The 14,488-nt window shown below is 28.1% G+C and overlaps 1 protein-coding gene across 1 annotated transcript in view; it reads right to left on the bottom strand.

The window, feature by feature from the left end:
- LOC147072214 (cell adhesion molecule Dscam1-like) overlaps positions 1–10,991 on the bottom strand; it is a 207,701-nt gene extending 196,710 nt beyond the window's left edge. The window contains exons 1-2 of the mRNA XM_085946707.1: positions 10,833–10,991; positions 6,022–6,415 (exon numbers count right to left, since the gene is read on the bottom strand). Coding sequence (XP_085802833.1) covers positions 6,022–6,070 — 49 coding nt within the window. The 5' untranslated portion in view covers positions 6,071–6,415; positions 10,833–10,991. The remainder of the gene's footprint in view (positions 1–6,021; positions 6,416–10,832) is intronic.
- Positions 10,992–14,488: the final 3,497 nt, after the last annotated feature.

Here is a 14,488-nt window from a genome sequence, read left to right as displayed (position 1 = left end):
GAGACTCTGAATCTCCTGAGAATCTAAATGTCTTAAAATGTAAATCGTTTTAGCAAATGGATCTTGCTGAGGAGGTAAATACTCTGTTTTATTTTATCGTTTGAATGAAAGAAAAAGAAAATAATCCTTTCTCTGATTAAATTCATTAGACCAAAGCAGATAAATAATGTTTTTAAATCGTTATAATATAATACATAATGAACTAGCAAAATAATAATACTTAATAAACTCAAATGAATTTATTTGCATTAAACAAAATAAGTAAGTACATAATATTAATTAATTCAATGTAATTCTATTGTGTTAAACCATATCCATTTAGATTAATGTATATAATTAATAGTATCCCGCAAATAATGAGTGGTATTAATAATTCAATTAAATTATAATGTCTATATATTTTTTTGTTTAGATACATATAATTAACTATCAGCGATAGCATAATGTACCATTCTACTATCATACTATAATGGCAGTGTAATATTAATTAATGGTTTGTAATGAGTGTTTTTTTCTTAATTATAACATACGAAATAGTTAACTATCAAAACAAGCTATGATACTGTGGTCATTTTAAACATTTTGAATCAATATAGTCTAGAACAGGGTTTCTCAAACTTTTCTGCAATGGAACACTTTACAAATCCGGAAATTTTAACAGAACACTTAGTTTATTTTGTAGGTTATTTATTAGCGCAGCTAACCGTTCTGCCAATTTTGGCAACTGTCGTTAAACTGACAAGACTAGTCAACCACATATTATCAATTTGACAAAATTTATCAAAATACATTTTTTTACCATTAGTGCATGTTTGTGATGTGTGTTTATCTCACTTGGCTGGTCGATCTCTCGAGCCGGGCCCCCCGCAAGCCCAAGCCCCCAGGCTAGAGGCCTGTCAGCCCCCCCTCTTGTGGGAGCCATGACCTATCTAGATACTTGACGTCATAAACATTAGTGGAGATTGATCATCACTCGCCTTTCAATTTGAAGTAGATTCTTTAATTATTTTAGTTTTACGTATTTTACTTCTACTTAATAGAAGATCTTTAAATGTGTTGCAGTCTAAAAAACCTTTCCAAATGGTCGCGGAACACCTATTCAGGTTCGGCGGTTCCGCGGAACATAGTTTGGGAAACCTTGGTCTAGAAAATCATCATGAATAGAGTCACACTTGAACGATGCTACCAAATTATCCAAATTTACGTTAAAAATCAGTCGTTGATTCGCGCAACTTATAATTGCATTTATCGCAAAATTACGTTCAGCGTAGAGGCTCATTTTTGATTTAACAGATTTTTCAATAAGATTAATTAATATTGAGTGAGAAAAAATCAGAAGAGACCCTTTAGACTTCATTATATTTACAAAAATGCAACGTTTGGTACGGTTTGCATGCTGGTGGTATCATCGGACTTTATTTCTTCAAAAAATGAGGCGGGACTCTTTCGGTACGAACAACAGAGATCATCAGCGGGCCATTACCAATGTTTTTTTAAAATATGGATAACACTGATTGGGTCGACATGTGGTTCAACAGGATAGCGGGTGCTACGTACCATACGGCAAACGCAACCATTGACTTATAAAATAACTTAATTAACTTAAAATCATAACATGGCGATAAGTTTATTTCGAGAAATGGAACCGTCAATAATTGACCTCCAAGGTAGTGCGATTTGACAACTTTCTTTTATTTTCTGTGGGACTACCTACGTAGAATTACTAGTGTTTATAAACCCGTAACAATAAACGCCGTGGAAACCAAAATTGTTCATGTTTTTGTTATAATATACAGCCAGTAGTGTTAAAAATAGCCCAAAGTTGGACAACAAAATACGCTTTGTCAAGAACAACCGAGGTAGCAATGTACCCGAAATCATTTTTAAATATTAATGACGTGTATTCATATTTTGAATACAAAAAATGATTTAAAGTTAATTTTTTGTATTATTTTTAAAATTCAAGTTTATATTGAGCTTTTAAAGATATCCTTTATAAAAAGTATACTATCGTTAATATCTTGCGTTTTCGAATTTCATAGTTATCATTATTACATACGATGTTTGTTTATCATAAATCATAATAATCATAAGCACAAAACAATAAATAAAACAAACATCTGCTGTAAATCATTGAAAATATCTTTGTTCTATGATTAATGATATGATGAAAAACTATCTAAGGGGCAATTGCGCAAAATAAATCAAAATGGACGATAAGCTAGAATCATATTTTTAATTGTACTGGTTATAATGGGTATTTTCATTCTTATACTACTTAGGAAAATAAGAACATGCTTCAATTTCTATATAAAATATTAAGTATAAAGAATATCTCAAAATTTTTTGTTCAAACTATGCTCGCTCCTACACCCTATGTGGATCTATACTGGGTGGAAGTAATAATTTAACTTTTTACCAGTAAGGTTATTAGCCATTTTTCAAAACCATTAGATTCACATAATGGATCAAACACACATTAAAAATACAATATACATGTTTTTGTCTAAAACTGTGATGCATAGCTTCAGAAACAGCCATTCTTTAACCACTTTATCACAATTATTTACTAATAAAGTATAATATCTTTCGCCTGACTAGGGATAAATAATAATTTTAATTGAAGTTTAATTACCTCAGACTTAACACGGAGAAAATAGGTCTTATCAAAGGGTTCTTATCTTGAAGTTTAATTATGAAATTTGTAATGATAATAATATTAACAATAATACATTTTATTGTGTGTCGATTTTGAACCTAATAGACTGAGCAAGTAGCTGACATCCATTTCTAATTGCGGAGATCCATATTACAACCTTCTTATGATCAAACACAGTGAGGTAATAAGTGATATCGATTTTCGATGACATGTCTATGATAAGTTGATTATTATATTATTAAATGGTAGGTAGGGATTTCAATACTAAATCAAAATACCAATACCGGTATTTCGGTATTTACTATTGAATACCGGTATTAATAGCAGTATTCATCAAATATATGAAAAACAGAAGTATCTACTAATAAATATACGAGTAGATATAAAAATCTCTTTAAAATATTATAACTTCACAGCAAAAATTTCTAAATATGTACATATTATGTATTTTCATATATTATATGAAAACCTTTAAAAATAGATAAATGTAAGATATTGTAGACATACTGATGTTTACAAATACCTATAGTAGTTGAACTATTGGCACTTCAAATGATCGATCAATAAATATATATCATGACGTATTCTTACATTAATGTATGTGCCCCATTGGTAATTCCACCTAATTTTGTATAGATAAATATCTGCACATGTCATTGCTGGTCATCAAGGAGTCGTCGAAGGGCAATGAAAGTAAACCATATATCGCGTAACCCCAACAAAAAAATTACAGTCCTATTAAACTTTTTATATTAATTAATACATTTTGTTCCAACTTTCAATACCGAAAATATCGATATTGTCTTATTTTTAAAACCGGTATGTCGGTATCGAAAAATACTGGGAAACCGGTTTTGAAATACCGGTATTGCAATCCCTAATGGTAGGTACATCAACTTGCATAATATGGTATATGAAAAAAAAATACGGAGAAAGAACTATTTATTATGAAGAAGTGATTTTATTTAATATTATATTTATTTTTATATCACAAACAAGCTACATAGCTAAAATATATTTTTCAATTATGGAGTGAACAATCTGTAATATTGGTACTCAATAGTAATATACATATTATATCGCTTAAACTATTATGTAATTGTTTGATTTTAGAATGGGACTTAGGTACCTAATAATTTATAAAATAATATATTTTTAAATAAAGGTGAAGTGATTCTTCTGTATTATCAAAAACAGTAGATAATAATAATAATATTTTCTATCCAAAAAATGATATCGATGTTTATTCTTTCAAAACTGCACGCTTTAAATTATATCAGACTAATTAGAATTCTCGGAATAAAACAACAATTAATTTCGGTTTTTATATCGTACAATAGTCTAATCCTTTTTCGTTATTCGTAAAAAACTGGTCGTTTCAAAAGATAATGGAAGTATCTGAAACAAAACCGTAGAATCTTCTGTTATGATAGCATTTTGAAGACTTTTGCCTTATACGAAATCTCTTTTACAGGTCTGAAAAATAAATTATGCCGGAAGGCTCATTACTCAACTCGTGATTGTGTTTTTGATATCTGTAAAAAATCCGTCGACATTTTCCCAATGTTGTGTTTATATATTTTCAGATAGGGAAGACGAGGAAATAATAAATTACACCTGTCATGTTAACAAATGGTGTTGCGTCACAGGTAGGCCGCTACACCTGCCAGTGAAATCCGACTCAATTTAAAATTGTTTTTATATATTCCACTAAAGTTTCTGTCACCCTTATATTCATAAATAATATTCAGTCAAATATTTATGATAATGTTTCCTTGATGGAGGTCGTAGTAAAACGCATGCATTATTAACATAAATAAGCCTCCATTACATACATTATCCTATATTAGTTGAGTAGTATAATATAAGAGACTAGTATAGCAGTACAGTCTATTCTACAATCAGCTTTGAGCTTAAATTATTGTCAATAAGTAGGATAAAATATTTATACTGATATTTTTTATCGCAATTTGTAAAGTGGCTTATATCTGATAAGTGATATGTGATGAGCGATGCTTAACAGATTTTTATCTGATACTATTATATTATTCACTGAGTTTACTAAAAGAGAAAAAGTTACTCGTTTTAAATTTTTATTAATCCACTAAATTAAACACTGACGTATATCTTTTATTAAAACTAATATTAGTTAATAAAATTTATCATATATTATTATGATATAAGAATAATATAATATATTACAATATTAACTCAAAATAGTTATTTTATTTTGTAAAATTTCTGTTTCCAATGAATTAAAAAAACGTAGTATATATTATTATAATAAAACTATTAAACCATTTGTTAACTTTTTTAAAAAGATAATATATACTTTACCTACATATAACAATAATTAATTATCACGCATATTTTAAATAATAATGGTATGCAAACTAGCAAATTAAAATCATTGACTTGATAAAATATATAATAAAATCTTTTAGATACCTTCAAATAATACATATAATATCAATTTATTCAATAGTTACTAATCAGTTGGCGTAGGATATTTTGAAACATGTTTATAATTTGAATCATATGAGAATTATCAATAGGTAAGTTCTGAAAATAAGTGAAATGAAATATACTTATACCATCGTTAATATTCAAAATCTAATATTAGTATGCATAGTAATATAGCATCCTTGATAAGTTGATAGAGAAAATGTATGATAGGTAGAAATAATAATAATACAATTTGTCATATTGGATCTGATATCTGACAGCTAAGTATAAATCAATTTTATTGTTTAAATATTTTTAATTAAAAAACATGACTGTTACAATTATGTCAAATATGTTAGGAGAAAAATACTTTATTTGATGTTTCATTAATAACCTACCTAATTTAAATTGTTATTATTAAAAGTAATGTCATAATTACTTCTCAAATGTAATATCTGACTATATAGCCGTAGGTTTATAAATAATATTTTTTTAAATTTCTACAAAAAATATAGTACGCTACTGTTTGGTGTAGTTGATATTTTTATAGAATAAATTACGTATCAATGAGTCGTAAGCAACTTTAGAAGATGTGTATGGATGAATGTGAATGAAAAGTTATCGAAAAGTACTTTTTCCCCCTAACAGTTGATTCTTAAATGCAATGTGTTTGACTGTGTTTATTTATTTTTAATATATCTTAATATACTTTCGAAAGCATCCGAAAATCTAAAAATATAAAAAGAAACAATAGAAATAGTTTTCACAAGTAAAATAAAAACATACATTCTTCAAGTATTCTTAGTATATTAATACAAATGATTAGTCATAATTATATGTATGTAATTCATTTAATTAACTACCTAGCATTTCTTATTTTAATGTATTGAGAGAAGTAAAAGAGAGTAAAGACTTACCATAATATAAAATGAACAGAAGTGCTAGTATTCTCCGTCGCAGATGCATATTGACTCGATGCACATAAGGGGTTGCAAAGGCCGTATTTGACACGGTCGGCCGATCGATTCCCAGCTCTTCGGCACTCGCTCCTCAGGCAGTCGTTCAGGATAACGACCGCTCTCGCCCACCGATTGAGCTTCCGTCGAAGCCTTCGTTTGCTTTGATTCTGGGTGGCATGTTATTTACCCCGGCCGGCGAGCGATGCTGTAGATCGGGTGGAAAAATTGCCGACGGTAGTCGCAATCATGTGAGGCAAAAAAAACAACTATTTCCGGCGTCCATATTGACCGGAAGTGATTTTCTTCTCTATAACTTTCTCAGTTTATCATTTTACTATTTTTAATTATTTAACTATTGTAAACCATAAGGAATTTTTTTTGAATTATATAAGTATATTTTCTGGTTGTATACTATTATTTTATATATTAACAGCTCTTCCACTTAAGCAACTACTTAATTTCTTATTTTTAATTATATACTAAAATTAGTTTGAATACCTATATAAAATATTTTTAATAACTCCAACTTTTTGTTCTTATATAACAGGACTAATTTAATAGTAAATAATGTTTACAAGATAATAATATAATGCCTATAATATATTCTAGGTCACAAAAAAACAAATATTAAATAAATATATCTAGCTACCCACCATGTTCTTGCTGATAAATTAAAATCTTATTTATTGCGTTATATTTTATAATACTTCGTCAAAAAATACGTTAAAATATGTGTGGCGATAAAATAAAATTATCCAAAAGCCTTGTTAAACATTATAATATATTAAACTATGAGTTATTATTAGTAAGCGCACCCTTAATTTATAATGTTATAAAAAGTGGCTTTAATGGGGAAATTATAGCATAATATTTGTAAAAAACCAAAGAAATTAATTCTCCATCGACCAAAATATATTTAAGAGTTTAAATCACGCAAACAGCTCCGCATACATATTACATAGAATGATTAACTCTATTACTTTAACACTCCCCATATAAGTTTATGGAACTTTTTGTGTCGCGGTAATAAACCTGATTTAGTTAATTTGAAATATTTCTCTATAACACTCAAAAGGTTTACCATTTTATGTATATTTTTTTTTTGATTTTATCCTCACATATTTTGTGCGCCTGATTTAAAAAAAATATGATAATTTTCTACAGAGAATTTTTTAAATATATTTTATAAATCATCATTATTTCTTATTTTTCATTATTTATAGAAAGATTATAAGACTATTATTTATATTAAATGCAATATAATTAATTATTAATTGATTTTTCTTTAGTATAGTGTAAATCAACACATTTAGTGTACACATGTAATAACGATTCAAATTTTACTTTGATTTTTTTTTGTTACAGATAAGTGTACCAGGGATATTATATAGAATATGAAAATGAATTGATACCTACACCGATATCTATCATTTGGTGGTGCTGAAAATACTATTTGGCCGTTTATTTGAGGATGGACTAAAAATATTTAAATCTTAAAAGGGGAGTTGTACCAGATAGTAATTTAAAAATTTTTGGAGCCAAAGTAAGAGGATTTGCAATTAATTACTATAAAAAATGTTCAAAATGTATGATATCACAGAATATAATATAGCAAGGAAAAACTAAACGAAGAGGCTTTAGCTGATCTGCAATTTCTATGATTTGGTGTTGACGATTTTTGTGTATAACACTCAATAAAAATAACAAAACTTTTTATAGACAGCATCAAAAAGGTAGCTTTAAGTTAATTTAAGGGATATAAGTTTTTCAGAATTAAATTATAACCATACCTATTTAAAATTTAAAGATGTTGCCTTTTTTCATTGGTTAAAAAGTTAAAGGAAACTCAAATTAGAGACTAAACATTTTTTTTTATCATGTCCGATCCTGATTAACAAATATATCAATATAATCTCCAAATAAATTTATATGTATCCCTTTATATTCATAGATGCTACCAGTATAAGTAATTAATATTTCTTTCTGACCATGTCCGATCTTTATAGGATCATATTATGGGCCTCCACAGAGTGGAGGTTTGTATTGACAGATTTTGTTTTTTACGAGAAATGGATGTCAGCCATTTGCTCAACCTATTAGGTCCATACCCTGACACACAAATTGAAAAACAATATGTGTACTTGCCAGACCCAGGACTCGAACCTGGGACCCACGGCTTTATAGTCCAACGCTTATGCCGCGCGGCCACCGTGGGTGTAATATTACTAATGTTCAACTTATATTTTCTTAAATCGGTACATTAAAAATTGTAGTGATATAATATATTATAAAAATAGATTTGTCTACTTACTTATAATATTCTTCATCTTCTCTCATGAAGACACATATTATGCTTTACCTGAAATAGTTTAGAAGGTATAGTGATTTCTACTATTTTTATCAATTAACTAACTACTAAACTATATAAGAGACTAAACAATACCATAATATAATATATATATATATATTTAATTATTTTCAAGGATCATGATAAGAAGTGTAGAAAATTAAGTATTTAAACTCATATAAAAATCTTAGTTGTATATGTAACTGCAGAAATAGTGGATTCTATTTGCAGAATACTGACTTATTTTACCTTTTATAAACTAGATTTATTTTTCAACTCACCAAATCAAACAATGTTTACTTTTCCTATATACTTTCAACAGAGGGAATACGGAAAAATAATAGCTTAAGTGAAGATTCATGTTACCGTGAGTAAAGTAAGCTTATACTTTAAAAGTACATTGCTCTAGACGTTATTTATGAGCTTGTTTACCGATAGTTGGTCTACATCTTATTCGTTTTCCTTTACTACTGAAAGATGAAGCGAGCGCAGATGCTTTTATGTGAAAGTTTTCTAACTTTAAAGCGACACAATTGAAATAATTACAGAAACTTTTTAAAACTTTGGCTGTTACAATTTGTTTACGAAAGATTCTTTCAGGTAAGATTTAAAAACGGGTAAGTTTTTTATGCCTCTATACAAAAAACTAAATTTAGTAGCTTTTCAATAGTATCAACTGTGGGTAATTAAATAAAAGTGTAATTAAATGAAGAACTTGGCATAATTTTGTACAGCTACACAAAAAAAAACAATATAATACATGGTTTGTCATTTTTTCAGCTCTTTCGTAATTTAGATATGTTGTTAAATATTTACTGAAAATGTTATATTTTTAATGAAAGCTTTATGTCAAATGATAAGAGTAAAACTTTGCTTAATTGATAAAAATAGTAGAAATCACTATACCTTCTAAACTATTTCAGGTAAAGCATAATATGTGTCTTCATGAGAGAAAATGAAGAATATTATAAGTAAGTAGACAAATCTATTTTTATATTATATTATATCACTACAATTTTTAATGTACCGATTTAAGAAAATATAAGTTGAACATTAGTAATATTACACCCACGGCGGCCGCGCAGATTAAGCGTTGGACTATCACGCCATGGATCTCAGGTTCGAATCCTGGGTCTGGCAAGTACACATATTGTTTTTAAATTTGAGTGAGAGTCAGGGTATGGACCTAATAGGTTGAGCAAGTGGCTGACATCCATTTCTCGTAAAAAACAAAATCTGTTAATACAAACCTCTACTCTGTTGAGGCCCATAATATGATCCTATAAAGATCAGACATGGTCAGAAAGAAATATTAATTACTTATACTGGTAGCATCTATGAATATAAAGGGATACATATAAATTTATTTGGAGATTATATTGATATATTTGTTAATAAAAAACTAATAATTAATTGCCAAACACTGTCAAGTGAATATATTTATACGATAGTATTGTTCTATTAGTAAGAATATTTATTTATTTACAAATATTGCTGATAAATTTGTTTTCTGATGTCATTGATTTTACATTAAAAACCTAAATACTATCAAAGAATAATCTTATAAAATGAAATTACGTTTTTTTATATTAAATTAAATACTATACTAATCACGGAGAGATGGCATTTAATCTCTGCGTGCCGTTCTTTAATTCGATTTCCGGATTTCCAGTTCAGGGGCAAATACAATTTTTCTTATTTCTTAAATCTTAGTCTTAAGATTTCGTTGAAATAATAAATTAAATGAGAATGTAACGACGAAAAAATTCTTTTAATATGAAACTTCGTTCACCCAAGTTTATTAAAATCACAATTTTTAATCACAGTAAAATGTTAAATATTAATACTACTGTATTTTATTAGTTTTAATATAAACCTCATTCATAGTGATATATACAAATATTAATCAATGACTAAATATTTTTTTATTTTAATGAATGTAGTTAATATTAAAAAAATGTGTGCTTATACATTATGCACATTAATATTAAAATATATTTTGTGTGTTAAATTCAAATTGAATATAAACAATGTATCATTGTAATGGCATTGGTATACCAACTAATTTAAAATTCATTTTTTATATAAGGCATATAAAACTTACCCATAATTATAACTATTTCCGAATTCTACTATAAATAAACAACCAACTTAAAATTCAATTAAGATAATCACGACGCACGTGTACATATTTTCGTTTTCGATGTTATTTAATGTACTGACAGATAAATATAATACTTAAAATAACAGGGATTAATAACTTATAGCTGGATTCTAATTTTAAAAGTCAGTTGATAATTTAAAATCTAATTAAGATTAAATTCCTCACAATCACCGTAAAAAGCAAAAAAATGATCGGTAAACAGCATCCTCTCTTATTTTGATATCTATATAAAAAGCTTAGCAAGCTCAAAAATCTTACAACTCGAACGCCAGTTTGTAAAGTCAGTGCTAGAAAGTGGCTCAGAGAATATTTTTTCCGTGTTTAGCTTCGAATGGAAAAGTTTAGGTAACAGGGTAGCAAACTTGAGGGAAGGGTGGCGGTAAAAGTGAATTTCCCGGGCAGCGCACGACCGTTCGCGGTGAGATCGCCTCGCAACTAAATCTGTGCCAGCGTCTCCCTAACCCAGGTCAGGTCAGCCAAACCGGGAGTGTTTACCTATCTTATCACATTTGGTACGGACTTATTAGCTTAATTTATTCATGTGTATATTCAATTGTTCGGCCGTGTGGCGGCAGGATGAGCCTGACTTCGAGGCTAAATGTGTTTGATTTCAAGTTACAATTGGAAAGTGTATTAATCCTTACCTGTTGACAATCGCACTGTGCAATATTTTTTTACTCTAACATGTCGACGTGTACAACAGTCTTAGTACTTCCATTATATTTCACAATATTGGCATTTTTAGAAAACCGTAAATAATAATAAAAAGTACATTCTTTGCAATTTCAATATTTTATGTAATGTTGTCATTTTCAAATAATAATCAAATATCAATAGAAACTTGTAATCATATATTGTTTAAATGTTACCAAAAATATCATTAAAATACACGAATTAGATATATTTTTGATAAACACACAGATATATATTGGAAAATTCGCAATTGTCTGATTTATAAATTTTTCAGTATTTTTATGTGAAATATCATGACATTCTTCATAAATGTATTGAAATGCATTTGATTTGATCAAAACGGTTAAAGAAAAAGTTCAAATTGTCTTTTATTAGAAAGATTTTTATTGCATTAGATGTTCTTTATATCACGTTAAATATACTTGATATACGATTACAATATAACAATTATATAACATTTAATGTTTAATTAAATTAATTCAAATTTTCTAGGCTTAACAATTTCTGTGATCGCAACGAAAATTATTATTCATTTAAAAATAATGCTATCAATAATGGAATTTAACTAATTTCATAAAAACATACTTAATCCTAATATTAACTCTTACCAGTACCTTATAGAAGTATTATAATGAGTACTTTAAATCTCTTGAAAAAAAATGGTTTTATTTATCTCTGAAAAAATGAGTGTCAGACAGTACTGCTAAAATTACAGTTGAGAGGCACTTCACTCCCACCCTATTCCTTCGGTCCAGAGATGAGAGATGTAGCTGTCTCGTTTTTTCGCATTACAGCGTATTGCAGATTTTCCTCGTCTCTCTCTTTCTTATTTGCAACTTTAGCGCAAGCGCGGTGCACTCCTTTAGTCAGAGCCTTCGGAGAACTGAGCGGGCAAAGTGGGGAATCGATATTCAACCTCACGGGGAAATAGTACATCTCACATGGCAACACTGAACTAATTCAAATAATTGAATGTTGCTCTTAAAATTTCATTTGGATAATATCAAACTATATGATGCTTGATTGCTAAAACCAAAGCTGTCGCAGAATCAGAACAAAATACATGTTTTAAACATGACTTTGTATACATTTTTGTAAGTTTACATTAACAGTATAATATTATGCGTTATATTTATAAACCGTTTCTTAAATAATTTTGAATAAGTTAGTACCTATTCATATTTTTATTAGCTCACTTTATTTCTGTAAATTTTCAAGAAATAAATCAATGAATAAATATTGCTTTTTTCAACATTTAATTTATTGCATATTAATCACAAGTATGTATATGCTCTTAATAATAGTATTGTAATAGCATACACAAACAAACATTTTAAAAACAATTAAATGATAATGATATGAACAAGAGTATTTTCAACGTTTTGAATATGAATACTATTGAAAGCTAAGCAGTTTTAGAAACAAAAAATGAGAGAAAACCTTCATCTAAATTAATATAAAATTATATTAGAGAGTATGGAATAACTAAACGTGGATAGCTCTAAGTGGTTTATATAAAAGCTCGAAAAGGTTTATTAAATCATACGGGATATGAACGCAAATAGAATAAATCACTTGACTGAATCGAGAAACTGGAGAAAAATGCATTCATGTGAGAGATATTGCAGCAATTTAATAGTATGCCATTATCCAGCTGTCCATTTTTTTTTTAGAAACCTCCATTTTTAAGGGTTATTATCCTATTTTTGGATGAATATTATTAATTTTGGTACATCCTGAGGATGTTACAATGTCGTAAGTGGGGTATCTTTGTCCCTTCAGCTAATGGAAGCACTCATTTGAAAACACAATAATAACATTTCCATTCATAATATTAAAAAAACATATTTTTTTACTATGTCAATAATTGCTTATAGAATATTACAGATAATTGTCACTCTACCGCTTTGCTATTATCCTAGAATATGGTGCATACTTTAGGTATTAATGGTATGGAGACGAAAACATAACAATTAATACAACTTCATGTTTCTTCATCACAAAACAAGAGATTTTAATTTGTAAAATAAGACAGATTAATAAATTTGATCAAATTGTTATTAAACGTTGACATAATTTAGCATAAAATCTTGTACAAGCTTGCCTAAAATAATTATATGGCTATTAAAAATATATCCTCGTGCGTTGATCCTAATACTATAAGTAGGCAGAACGAGTCATAATGTTAAAATAATAATATCCATATATTTTGTGGATTAATTATGTTTTATTTTAAAACATACTATGTACATATTTAGATTAAACGAATTTATAATATTATGATATGCTTTTTATCATGATGGGTGCTTTGTTGTTGTTATTTATTTTCTCAGAAAGGGTGAATAGTTTTATTTACGTACAGTATCACAAAGACCTTTGTGGTCTGATGACACGAAGCAACAAAACGAAAAATACTTTCAACTCTAAAAACGTAAAGTGACCTATGGTTTATTATAAATTTCAATGAATCGTATAATATTTGCCATAACTCTTAAAATATATTTAAGACTATTTTCTCATTTGATAAATTAAAGGTTTATAATCAAAAGCGTGAAATATATTAAGTTATAAATGTTCTGATAATATCAATGTTATAAATGTTAATAAAATATGTTACGAAAAAATACATTTTCATGTAACGTAATATTTTAAAGCATAATGGTAATCACGTAGGTAGAGGAGTCGTTGATCACCTTTTTTAATCAGACTTATAATTTTATTCAAAGTGAGTTCGCTCTGTTTAGGTCGTTTGACTTTAATCAAGACAGTAGGAGAACGTGGCTTATAAACACAATAAAAATGTAATAAAACTTGTCTTATAAAAACAACTTCTTCCGTACAAAAGATGACCACAAAATTGGAAATTTTTCATCTTCTTTTGATATTATTATTTGGTTTCATAAAAAAATGAAACGTGATACCTATACCTACGTGCCATAACAAGAAATGAGGAATAAAAAGGTTCCGGAAAAATATTGCGATTTCCATACTAACTGAACGAAGCTACATTTTCATGATATCGTATAAAAAGAAACGTAGGTAAGTTTGTATAAAAAAATGTCTGATTTATTATTCCGTCCTCTCGAATAATACCTCGTCCATCATGTACTATATTAGTATACATTTTATACAACGGTATGGGGGTACGTTTTATTGTTATTGTCTAGTCATTTGAGGTTTTGAGATGAGAATATTTCTTACTGCGTTATATATAGTAGATA

The sequence above is a fragment of the Rhyacophila brunnea genome, unplaced genomic scaffold (genome assembly GCF_057557595.1).
Source record: "Rhyacophila brunnea isolate RB1 unplaced genomic scaffold, BYU_Rbru_1.0 scaffold_2, whole genome shotgun sequence".
NCBI classification, from domain to species: domain Eukaryota; kingdom Metazoa; phylum Arthropoda; class Insecta; order Trichoptera; family Rhyacophilidae; genus Rhyacophila; species Rhyacophila brunnea.
This window is presented reverse-complemented; position numbering and strand designations above follow the sequence as displayed.